We start from the raw sequence: 12,972 nt of genomic DNA, 5'->3' as shown, positions 1-12,972 counted from the left end.
GTGTACCAAGAGGGAGAAACAGTTGTGTATATTTCAGTCTAATAACCTGGCCATAAAAATAACAAGCATTATGTGAGACATTGCTATCAGTGAACCTACATGTACTGGTTGATAACATTGGAACAAAATTCTAGCTTGCCTTGGTGTAATATATAACAAACATCAATCTACCAGTTTTCAAGAACCATAACTCTGCAGACAGACAAGAACAAATTTAAATTTGGACTGCAATTTGTTTTGATGAAACAATACACCAAATATCAAATCAACAACTTGAGCAAAAAGTGTGAAAATTGTTTGCCCAACTAACAGAGTATAACCCTTAAGTCCTCCTCAACATGATACATGTAGGTAAAGGACAACCAAGTGGATAGTTCTCATTGGCAACCACACTTGTCAAACACGATTGATTTGTTGTGTGCATCAGTGGTATTTTTTGTTGTTGCAATTGTTAACATGTTTTATGTTGGTGAAGTTAAGGGTCCACATAATTGTGAATGATTTGCTTACTTGGAAGTCTCTCATTGGCATTCATACTACATAATTAATAAACTCAATCAATTGATAAAAAATAAAACATTTTAAAAATTTTATTTCGATAAAAACATAGATGATAGGAACTGCATTTGATTAATTGTCTATTATAACCTTCTTGTGTTCATTTACCCGTAAGGTTTGTTAAAATCACATTATTGTTCGATGACGAGTTTAAAATGAAATCCTGAATGTTTGATGAAAGTTCATGAAATATTGAGCACTGTCAATGAAATGTTTGTAAAAGCTGCCGTAAAAGTCATTGATATAAACACATTTATGCCTTTCCTTGTGGACCTTTCTTTCCGATAAGAGACTTGTGGATATGTGGGATGACACCACCTCCGGCAATGGTGGCTTTGATGAGGGAGTCTAATTCTTCATCTCCTCTGATGGCAAGCTGTAAATGACGGGGGGTGATTCTCTTTACTTTCAAATCTTTACTGGCGTTACCTGCCAACTCCAAAACTTCAGCGGTCAGGTATTCCAAGATGGCGGCACTGTAGACGGCGGCAGTGGCACCGACACGGCCATGACTGGTTGTTCTGTGTTTAAGATGTCTGTGGATACGACCAACGGGGAACTGTAGACCTGAAAAATATTAATTATTTTAATAATTCAGTTATTAAGTTGGTGCATTAAACATGCATAATATAATTTAGTACAAATTTAAACATCATTGCAATAAAACATGAAATTATATTCAAAGAATCTTTAAACTATAAGTTACTTGCACAAAAATAAAGTTAACACAATGTCACTGTTGTAATTCTTTCAATCTCTATTTAATTTACACATGAATTTAAAATATTTTATGAAAACAAATATTTTTTCTCTAAAATTTTAACCTTTTATTTCAAATTGTAGGTTTTTTTAATAACAAAAAGTTTATTCTTTATTTACACAAAAAAAAGTGTATCAGTTTGTACACAATAAAGTTCATTTTGTGTGACTTTTCACACACAAGTTATTTAGGTCAAATTTCATACTTTATTTGAAATGTTGACACCCTGGGGCATAAACATATAATATTATAATATATTCACAATGATTGTGTGTTTGGTTTACTTTATATCTGAGCACTTAAGAAAATTTTAATAAATTTACCGTGATACAGATGAACTCTATGACCTTTGCATAATAGTTTTTAGAAATTCAAAATAAAACAAAGGACTTAAAGTATAGGAAACGAATTGATGTCAAAATGATCCTTGACAGATAAATAATAAATTCTTTTACACACAATAATTTCTACATAAATAAAACAAATTTGCAATAGTGTGTAAACAACAAGCGTTAAATTTGTGCATCATGCGATTGTTTTGGCGGGAAAAGAAGCTTTTTTCTACGATAGTAGCTTGTGCTGGTTAAAGGACATAATTTTCATTCATAAAATGCAAGCAATTGCAGAAATTCTTTAATGAAAGCTAACCTGCTCTTTGAGATCTGGAGACGGCTTTAGCTTTAGCCTTTCCTGAGTCTTTCCCTGCTTTACCGCCAGCCATTGTTGTGTACTTGTTGTGCTTTTGTGTGTCCACTAAATTCTACACTGACCACACTGCGTAAATTTGGGTATTTATTATTACATCAGACACAACTCAGGTCAGTCCCATTTCGATGGATCAGTCTATTTTACTTTTTAGTCATTGGATAGATTTTAGATTAGGGGAGGAGTTTATGGAGTTGTTGACCAATTAAAAACTTGTCATACAAGCTTGAGTGATCTTGACATGGCATCTCTGTCAATTGTATGTAAATATAGTAATGACATTACCTAACTCAACCCCAGGAAATACCCAAGCCATAAAGCACTCAGGGGTCAAAGTTTGACAATTAACAGGTGCCCTGGTAATTGTTTAATTGTCCCACAGCTTGTCTTTGAAGCTTGGATTTAATCAATTTTAATCCTTTAATTAGTCTGTAATAAATACTTTTGTAAACCAGATGTAAAAAGAAAAAAGCAAACAAAATATTAACGTGTGAAAAATATTTTTCATCATCAATTTTTTTTAAATTTTCAAAAAAATATTTTCTTGATCAATATTTGCTTGTATTTTTCTCAATATTGGATATGGTAGTGAATAAAATAAATTAATTTCAATTATAAAAAAAAGTACTGATTTTTTTTTATCACATTAATTATATGGTTAAAATACAATTATTACATCGGTTGTAATAAATTATTTATCCCAGTTAGATAAAAACCGATAATTTCACAAGTGAAATAAAAGTGGTTATTTCTCTCTCTGACGTCATGTACAAAATAGGCGTTGTCAAGACGTCAATAACGTCGGATCAAAACAAATTGTGAATGCGTAGAAAAAACATATAGTTCCTTCCATTTACTACATTAATTTCATAAAAAAAAAAGCCATTAGCCAATGTAATAAAAAGTATACCTAATCGCCGTATTTGAATATAAAAAAATAAGACAACTTGTGACCGAACGACGCTATGGATTAAACTCGTGCTGCGCACTCGTTAAATCCATGCGTCGTTCGGTCACGCAAATACGCATTACGGCCATTAGTTATACTATAAATAATGAAATTTTACGCTTATCCAACAGTTATAATAAAATCCTCATTATACAATAAATTTATTGTTATAAATAAGCTTTGACAATTTTTAAGAAATTGTCTTTTAGTGTTGTCAAATTTAGGATCATATAAACATTTATTATATAAGTGGAAACATATTTTCAAACAAGAATTTAACCCAAAAAATTATGGAAATATCTAGTTCTTATTTGATAGTAAATATAATGAACTATTAAAAGTTTGTTGTTCATCAGAGAAGAGATCATCTAAATTTATTTCTCCATATTTAATGCCTCAAATTGCAAGAAGGGGGGGTGAAATTACACTGTAAAAAATTTGGGTCCAGAATTTTAAAGGAAAGTAGTGATTTGGTCCAGCTGAAAAAAGTTTTAAATTAGCACTTCGGAAGCTGTCAAAAGATTTGAAGACACCCTCAACATAAAATTGTCCATATTTTGAGTTACAGCTGATGAAGTTTTTTTTATAATTTTAATATAATTTGTCCCAAAAGTAGTACAACACTGTAGTTTCTTTGAGAAAGTGTAGCTGTAATTTTTTTTATTTTCATTTATGTTCTGAAAGAAATGCACTACGAAATAATTGTGGTCTCGGACTGGAGTGGCTTTCTATGGTACATAAACATGGTCACTGTTTTGAAAAATACATTCATGTCTCTTTTTCAAAAGAAGCAAATATTGAAAACTTACAACAAAGTTCGCATTCTGTTCTGCTCACATGAAATTCAAAATATTGGACCTGGCTTAATCGTTTTGGAAAAGAAATATGTGTCTCTTATTTAAGGTTTATGTACCCTTCTGTAGGCATTTTGTACAAATTTTCTGTGGCTGTGGATTTTCTATAAAAATCTTGATTTATTTGCCACAAAGTCCTCTTTTTCTATTAAATGCAATGGAACAGTAAAAAATAATGCTTTGCATCAAGTTTTTCCCCTTAGAATATGTACAAAATTGCCTATCTCTGTTATTCATTATATCTGTAGTTTTGATACAATTGAAGTTTGAAAAACTCGTACAAAAATGGCTACAAGATGGTACATAAACCTTAAAAGAAGAAAATAATTGACATTGAACAAAATGCAACTAAGATTAAGTCTGTCCTATAGCTACTTCTGCTCTCAGAGACATCTACTAAATTGTCTATGAATCTTTTTAGAATAAATTCATGTTTGTAATATATTAATTTAAGATAATTAAAATGAAGAAAAAAAACAAGTTTATTTTTTTGGGGTATAAATTTTTTGATAAACTAACAATTATATAAGAAATATTTTTGAATAAATATATTTATTTTATAGGCAAACATTTATATCAAATTTTTGGATGACCTATGCACAATATGTGCAAAAAAACATATTGACCTAGCAATTAGCATCATCCAGGATCAGACCTCCATACACCCTGCCCCACCTAAATTAAACTTTTTAATGTATATTTAAAATATGACTTTTTGTCCTATGAGTATTATTATAAAGACAATTTGAACTATGATTTGTTTGTCGTTTTATCCTTGTATCAATGATGTCACAACTTTTAACCTTAAAATATAGCACCAGTTAATATTAATGAATGATCATCCCTCCCTTCACCTATATCACCCTGCTCTGTCGTTCCATATTTCTCATTATCAAGGCTTCAAAACAAGACCAGGCATTATCAGCGATGTCACATTGTGAGAGGAGATGTTATCAATAGATATAGGAAGATGTGGTGTGAGTGCCAATGAGACAACTCTCCATCCAAATAACAATTTAAAAATTAAACCATTATAGGTTAAAGTACGGCCTTCAACACGGAGCCTTGGCTCACACCGAACAACAAGCTATAAAGGGCCCCAAAATTACTAGTGTAAAACCATTCAAACGGGAAAACCAACGGTCTAATCTATATAAACAAAACGAGAAACGAGAAACACGTATATATTACATAAACAAACGACAACTACTGTACATCAGATTCCTGACATAGGACAGGTGCAAACATTTGCAGCGGGATTAAACGTTTTAATGGGAATTCAAGCTTGCTTTCGTCAAGCATAAAACTGTCTTAGGAAGAGGGGAAAAAACAGTAATAAAATGATAAAAAGATAATAGACTTTTCTTCCTATAGATATCATAAAATATCAGACGTTCAACCCAATGTGAAACTCTCCAATAAGGTTTACATTGTGGCTCTTAAGTGATATTTTACGATATCAACAACAACAGATATTGTTGATGACGTTCAGTGGCGGAACCAGAAATTTTCTTAAGTGGGAGCCCACTGACTGACCTAAGAGGGGGACCACTTTAGTCACGCTTCAGTGATTCCCTATATAAGCAACCAACATTTTTTTCCAAAAAGGGGTGGGGCCTGGCCCCCCCCCCCTAAATCTGCCTCTGACCTTTATTTATTTAGTATTGTTAAGTTGCTATCTGATATATATGTTCCCTAACTATCTTATAATACAGGGATTTTCCAACCCTCTAATTTGGGTAAAAATATGGGCCCCTGTCCCAATGAGAAATATATATGCTCTTTTTTTTCCCAATTTTCAGCTCTAAAATTCCCGATTTATATAGACATCATTGTAAGGTATTGTTGATGTCGTAATGTGGTATTTTTTTTTAAAAACCTCTTGAACTTACAATTTATGCAATAATAACTTATTCTTTCTCAGAATGCAGAATTTTGCACTTAATTTTTCACAAAATTTTCTTGGGGACCAAGTTGCATGCGGCTGGTGTGAACTAATATATTTTTCGCAAATCTAACATTTCACGAACTTTAATTCCCAATTTCATGGGCCCTGGGCTCTTACACACTAGGCAAATCACTGAATATTAATATAGAAATGATAACAAGTTATATTGCAGTTTTTTTGTTTATTTTTAGATGGAAGAAGTCGAGAGGCAACAATGGATGTGGCTACTTCTCCTCCTCTAGACAAAAGAGATTCTATTACAAGGTAAGTTGAGGCATGATGAATTGTACAAACAACAAATGGAAGTTTTTAACAACCTTGACTGGCCATACAGCCCTTGCACTGTCAACCCTGGCAGGGGCGGATCCAGAACTTTTCCTAAGGGGGGGCCCTCTGACTGACCTAAGAGGGGGCCCGCTCCAGTCATGCTTCAATGATTCCCACGAAAGGGGGGGGCCCGGGCCACCCAGGCCCCCCTGGATCCGCCTATGCCTGGCTTGTGCCTTTTTGGGCATTAAATGTTTTATTTTTTACCATGTGGTAATTGACATGCATGATTTAAAATGATAAATAAAATTTAATAAAAATTTACAGTTAATTATAGTTTAATTGTTTTAATACAGTCCCCATTTTCTATTATAAAATCTTATATTTGAGGCCTCTCATTGGGCTGTCCATGAAATCACATAATCACTAGTTTTTGGTTAATATAATCACATACTCATTAAATTAATAATTTTTTTAAACAAGATTATCAAATGATATCCTAGCTGTATTTGGCAAAACTTAGGAACTTTTGTTCCTCAATGCTCTTTAACCTCATACTTTATTTGGCTATTTTAACTTTTTTTATTGCACATTTATGAGCATTATGTTTTCTGGTCTGTGCGTCCGTTTGTCCAACAGTTCACCCATTCCTTCCTTCCATCAACCATCTGTCCTGCTTCAGGTTAAAGTTTTTGGTCAAGGTAGTTTTTGATGAAGTTGAAGTCCAATCAATTTGAAACTTAGTACACATGTTCCCTATGATATGATCTTGTTAATTTTAATGCCAAATTAGGGTTTTACCCCAAAATCGCGGTCCACTGAACATAGAAAATGATAGTGTTGATGGGGCATCCATGTACTATGGACACATTCTTGATTATTCAAGCTTAACTGATGAGACTTGAAGACAAAACAAATGTCTTGGACAGATACAAAGTTTCAATCCTGGTATGAAATATCAGGATCTAAGGGGAAGTTCTAATTTTCAATAAGAAAAATGATTAAATGAGTTGTCTTTCTTTAGATGTAATCTTTTTCACAACAATAATGGAACAAGTGACATCAACATTTGAAAATTGAGGTTTCCTGGGTCTCAAAATTGACTGGTTAATGTAGTGAAACTTTTGCAAGCCAGAGTTGATTTTAGGATTTAAAGAAAAGATTTACTGCGAAATCATTATTGGTGTAGTACCAATTTTTGTTGATATTGGGTAAACAGGGTCGGATCCAGCCATTTTAAAAAGGGAGGTTCCCAACCCTGGACAAAGAGGGGTTCCAACTATATTTCCCCATTCAAATGCATTGATCGGCCAAAAAAAAGAGGGGTTCCACCCCTGGATCACCCCCTAAGGTCGCCACAAAAATACAATTTTTTCTCAATCCTCAAAATTGTAACGATTGTTTGTGATTTTATAAACCACTTTTATTTCAGTTACTGATTACGATTATAACAAACATGATGAAATTTTATTTCAGATATTCAACTAAACCTGATGACCCAGTTATACAAGAATATCTAAAGACTTACGATAGTATTATAAGCTTCAGGGATGCTCTTAGTAAAATATTACTGGATAAAGGTATGTGAGAGTAAGCTAAGAGTATAAGAAAAAAATTAGCAATTTATACACTATAAATCCTAAAGGACTATATTTATACACAACAAAAATCAAAGGCTTTTATTATAATTTTATTTTATTTGCATTAGACTGATCTCTTATTAATACATTAAAAAACTATTTGTATTGATGTCATTGTATATATTTTATTCTTATTTACATATGATTAAAGGGAAGTAACTTTTTTAAAGTCTATTTTAGATTTTAGCATGTGTATATATTTACGGAGTGTGTATATATTCATGGATTGTGTATATAGTTAAAGACTTTTAACCATATTGCCCTCAAAAGAGGGGTGTTTCTAACAGAGGAAGCTCACACGAAGAAAAGAAGAAGTAACTCCTATATATTTTTATGACTAGTTAAAGGGAGATAAATACTATATATATTTCCAGAAATGTTACAAGCTAGTCAAGTATTAACTGAATTAGAGACTGCTAGATTTGATAGAGATGACAAACTGGAACCACAAGTGGAGATGATGACATCAAATGCTTATTACTGTAAGTTTTTTTATAAGTGGGGAGGGGGAAGAGGAGGGGTAGATAGAAAACGACAAACTGAAACCACAAGTGGAGATGATGACTTTAATTGCCTATCACTGTAAGTTTTTTTTATAAGTGGGGAGGAGGGGTAAGATAACTGCAAATGGTGTCTGAATAAAATTCTATGCATACAATTGTTATTTTCTTAGAGGATGTACGGAGTAGTATAGAACCTCAGATAGAGAGATTTATATGAAATGCTGTGATATTTCTGAGAGGATATCTGGGAGTGTAGTCAACCAAAAGTTGAAACAAATGCATCACTTATCCACAGAAATGCAATTTCCATTAATCCTCAGAAATACTAATTTTTCATAAATCCACAGAAATACAAATTTTCATGAATCTAAAGAAATTCAAATTTGCATTAATCCACAGACATATAAATTTTCCACAATTCACAAAAATAAATGAAACCTCAGTATTCTTATATGTTACCAGTATTACTTATTGTAAATTATTCTTTTTCAGTATTTGAAGAGATAATAGCAGTTTTAGGCAGTATTTTATATACAGAAGAGAGGGTATGTTTTTATATATATTGACCTCAGCCCTTAACCTCTGTAAATACTTAGTTAAATATTTTATGAGAAAAAATTATCAAAACATAAAAAAAACTGTGAACATGGTGTAAGTGAATAAAATAAATACACAAATAACTACAAACAAGTTTTTATTGACATTTATTATGAAGATCTCCCACTTGAGTAAAAGAAGCCAGGGAAGCCATCGTCTCTCTGGGCAGCAATCGGTGAAAGGGTTAAAACATTTAAAGAAGAACTCAATATACTCTACAGCAAAGATAGATATTGCTTAGAGTTTGTTTAGATGTCCTTTGTGACTCTACAAAAAAGCATAATGTTTTTATAGCCCCGCAACAAAGTATATAGTTTTACCCTTGTCCGTCATTCCGTCATTACGCAACAAACCAAAATTGTTGAAAATCGCAGTATTACAGACTTTTTTTCGAAACGCCTTCAGATATTGGGCTGATTTTTGGAACGTGAGTTAATCATGATGAGTTACAGATCAAGTTAAAGTTTTTGTCCGCTCCTCTAATTTTTGCTGAAATTACGGGCCTTGGACTTTGATAAATTATTGAAAATCACAGTTAAACAGATTTTTTTTCTAAACACCTCCAGTTTTTGAGCTGATTTTTGATATTTGAGACTACCATCATGTTTGTATCCACATGTGTTATTGAAATTGCAGATTTTTTTACTTTTTGGGACAGGGACATTCATGTCACTTTGACACATCTAGTTTATTGTAAAAATTATGACGGACATATTTTGCTAAAAAAATAAGCCAGAAGAACTTCTATTTTGAAGTCTGATAGCATTTCAATAATTGAACTAGCACACCTATTTACAACAATCACTAACAAATTATACATACAACAATTTCTGTAGTTACAGTATTTAAGATAAAATAGTATGAAATTCTTTGATTAGATATCTTAATTCCGAATTTTCTTAAAATCCAAAAAATAATTTTTGAATCTATGAACCTAATCCTCAGTCATACTTTATTTTATTACAGGAGCCGGTAGTGTCCTCTATGATGATATCAAGAGAGGGAACAAAACCAATGACAAGAGAAAAATCAGGCGATTCCCTCAGAGGAGCATTACGTCAGAGTCGTGTATCTTCTGTCGCGAGTCAAGGGCTAGATAAAGGTCTTCTAAATGAATTACAAGATAATTATACAAAACTGTAAGTGAACCAATGTATGTAAATCTTGGTAAATAGTCAAAAATATTTTAGAAAATAAGAGAATCAAAATAAAGAAAGGTGCATATTATGTTTTCTCTTAGTTAAGGGGAAGAAACTCTTAAAATTTTACAAATATCTGACAGAAAAACTTTTTATGTCTATATGAAGTAAAATTTCTACATAGACTTTTATTGGTCTAGGGGATTTAATTTCGTAATTTTATTTTTTTCACTAAAAACAGTTTCAAAAAATGTAGACAAAAAATTGTCATTTAAAATATTATTTGTTCATGGGGAGATAACTTGCATGTAATTTTTGGCTCAAAAATTTGAGGTTTCTATATTATTGAAATATATCTGAACAGAAAAATAATAAAGTGGATGACATGAATGGGCTAACTCTTGTATTAAACATTTTCCTTGACAAAAACATTTGTTGTAATGTTAAAAAAATGTCTCCTCAAACAGGAACCACAAAGGGAGATAACTATTTTTTTTTTACTTTTTTCCCCAGACAAAAACAGTTTGAGGGCGAATCAAAGAAACATGAAGAACAGATCAGACATAACACAGTTGTTATGATGGAAATGCAGGATACCATTAATGAACTACAACGAGAACTCGGTAACCTGGGAAGGTCTGCTAGTCGTATACGACAAAGTTCTGACTTGGCCACACCCCAGGTAAGTCAAATGAAGGATATGATAATATGAAGAACAACAATTATTAACCTAGAAATGTCTATCCTATACAAAGAAGTTCTGAACTGGCCACATCCCATTGAATGAAATGCTTTGATACAACTAATGAGCTACAATCAGAACTTGGATCTTGGTATAGTTTGATTTTTATTATCCTCAAATATACATAGTTTCATGTAGATAAATAACCTTGAAAAGTTTCTTATTGTAGATTCATTATTTTTTGTTGGATACCAATTTTTGTGGATTTCGTGGGTACAAATGAACCACGAATTTAAATGATCAATGAATTACAAATTTTCGATAGCCTTGCATGCAGACTTTGGCAGAACCACAAAATTAAATATCCACAAAAGTCCAAGTTTTGTTTAATCCACGAAAATTTGTACCCATGAAAATAAATGAATCCACAGTATTAGATTTAGGTCTTGTCTTGTAGTCATAAAACTTTTAATACACATTTAAGACTTAGAAATAAACCATTTGGTGTAATGAGCACTATTTTTAACAAATAATCTTATATATGCTTATCTAAGCACAATACATCTCTGCTTTTTTGTTGAGAACCCTGAAAACACAGCAATTGTAGGAGCTGATCCAGAACTTATCCTGTTGCGATAATGAAAATATTACAAAACAAATCTGAATTTACAGTATTTGAAATATATTCTAAACTAAAGTTTTAAGCCAGATTTTGCTGATTATGAACATGAAGAAGTGATAGTGTGAGTGGAGCATGGCGTCCAATGTACAGATGTCTTTCTTCATTGTAATGAGGTGGATTTTGATGCCCTTATTATGGGAATTATTTTTTTGGGACTGTTCGTCTGTTCGTCCATCCATATGTCCATCTGTCCTGCTTAAGGTTAAAGATTTTTTTTATCAAGGTAATTTTTGAAGTCCAATCAAGTTGAAACTTAGCACACATGTTCCCTATGATATGATCTTTCTAATTTTAATGCCAAATTAGAGTTTTGACATCAATTTCACAGTCCACTGAACATTCAAAAATGATAGTACAATTGGGGCTTCATTCTTGTTTTGCCTGTGTTAGTAAAGTATTTTTTTTATTATTTCAGGGAGTAGCAGAGTCTGCTATCATGTTTACAAGACTGGATTCTGAAAGAAATGCCAAAATAATGAAGAGAGCTGTCAATGACGAGAAACTGGATCCAGATCAGTATAAAGTGAGTTATTGTCCCTTTGATGATAAACTCTTATTTTCAAACCTATGGCAAATAGATATTTGTAAAGTGATCTAACCATAATGCAGAATTTTTTTTCATTTTCATATTCATATCATAATTGGAATTTTCTTTAAAGCATATTTATATGCGTTTTGACTTTACTCAGTTTTGAATATTATTCTTTTCCCAGGATGCTGTGTCCAAAATGGAGGATTATGTCAGTATACCCGCCAAAAGATTAGCTCATCTTGTCAGAAAATATGTACATCATTGTAGAATGAAGGAAATAGAAGGTAAGGGAGACCACCAATGGAATGACTGGTTTACTAAAGCAAAGGCTATCAGGATAAGCACTCTGTACATGGGATCCCCTTCTATAGAGTAAATTTTAGAATTTCTCTATATTTTTACCAGACAAAACAGTTTTTAACACTCACTAAAGATTAAGAACTTGAAGTCCCTTATTCTTGGTTCTATATTTGTATTTATGAAACGGCACTAAATAATTAAAAGCCTGTTCAGTTGTTGTCCTTTGTTTGTGTGGTTCATAAGTGTTTTTTGCCTTCTTTTTTTTTAGATTAAACTTGTGTTTCCTGTTTGATTTTTTTACACTAGTTAATTTGGGGTCCTTTATAGCTAGCTGTTCGGTTTAAGCCAAAGTTTTGTGTTGAAGGCTGTGATTTGACCTGTAATTGTTAACTTTTTATACATTGTGACTTGGATGGAGAGTTGTCTGGCCCGAGAACACAGTTATTTCGTAGTGCATTTCTTTTAGACCATAAATTCAAATTAAAAAAACGCACCTGTTCTTTCTCAAAATCATTTTTACAGTGTAGTGTACTACCAGTGAGACAAATAATATTAAAATTATAGAAACTTCTACCTGCTCTTACTCAAAATATTAACAATTCTGTTTTAAGGGGTGTAAAATTCAGTTTGACAGCTTCAGACGTGATAAAATTTGACCTTTTTGAATTGGACCAAATCACTACTTAACATAAAGATTCAGCACCCAAATTTTTTTAAACATGTAATAACATCCACCTACTTAATGTTTCTTGTATTTAATATCAAGAAATAAATTGGGAAAGTGTATTAAATAAAACATGCAAGTTATACACTGTTTACACTAGGGACTATATTCGTAGACAACGAAAACCGAAGG

At 32.1% G+C, this 12,972-nt stretch overlaps 2 protein-coding genes across 16 annotated transcripts in view; one reads left to right on the top strand and one right to left on the bottom strand.

Moving 5' to 3' along the window:
• LOC134718457 (myosin heavy chain, striated muscle-like) overlaps nucleotides 1-12,972 on the top strand; it is a 130,404-nt gene that overhangs the window by 103,766 nt on the left and 13,666 nt on the right. For all 15 annotated transcript variants that reach the window (XM_063580979.1, XM_063580985.1, XM_063580984.1 and 12 more), the window contains 8 exons: nucleotides 5,966-6,038; nucleotides 7,518-7,621; nucleotides 8,056-8,163; nucleotides 8,677-8,729; nucleotides 9,748-9,920; nucleotides 10,434-10,602; nucleotides 11,700-11,807; nucleotides 11,998-12,100. In XM_063580979.1, coding sequence (XP_063437049.1) covers nucleotides 5,966-6,038; nucleotides 7,518-7,621; nucleotides 8,056-8,163; nucleotides 8,677-8,729; nucleotides 9,748-9,920; nucleotides 10,434-10,602; nucleotides 11,700-11,807; nucleotides 11,998-12,100 — 891 coding nt within the window. The remainder of the gene's footprint in view (nucleotides 1-5,965; nucleotides 6,039-7,517; nucleotides 7,622-8,055; nucleotides 8,164-8,676; nucleotides 8,730-9,747; nucleotides 9,921-10,433; nucleotides 10,603-11,699; nucleotides 11,808-11,997; nucleotides 12,101-12,972) is intronic.
• Nucleotides 576-2,236, bottom strand: LOC134718458 (histone H2A.V-like). The gene is made up of 2 exons (XM_063580996.1): nucleotides 1,967-2,236; nucleotides 576-1,125 (listed from the first exon to the last, which is right to left on the bottom strand). The coding sequence occupies exons 1-2, from the start codon at nucleotides 2,037-2,039 to the stop codon at nucleotides 812-814; spliced, it is 387 nt and encodes a 128-aa protein (XP_063437066.1). The 5' UTR covers nucleotides 2,040-2,236; the 3' UTR covers nucleotides 576-811.

The sequence above is a fragment of the Mytilus trossulus genome, chromosome 5 (assembly GCF_036588685.1).
Source record: "Mytilus trossulus isolate FHL-02 chromosome 5, PNRI_Mtr1.1.1.hap1, whole genome shotgun sequence".
NCBI classification, from domain to species: domain Eukaryota; kingdom Metazoa; phylum Mollusca; class Bivalvia; order Mytilida; family Mytilidae; genus Mytilus; species Mytilus trossulus.
Note: the sequence above shows the minus strand (reverse complement) of the source record. Positions and strands in the feature narration are given on the sequence as shown.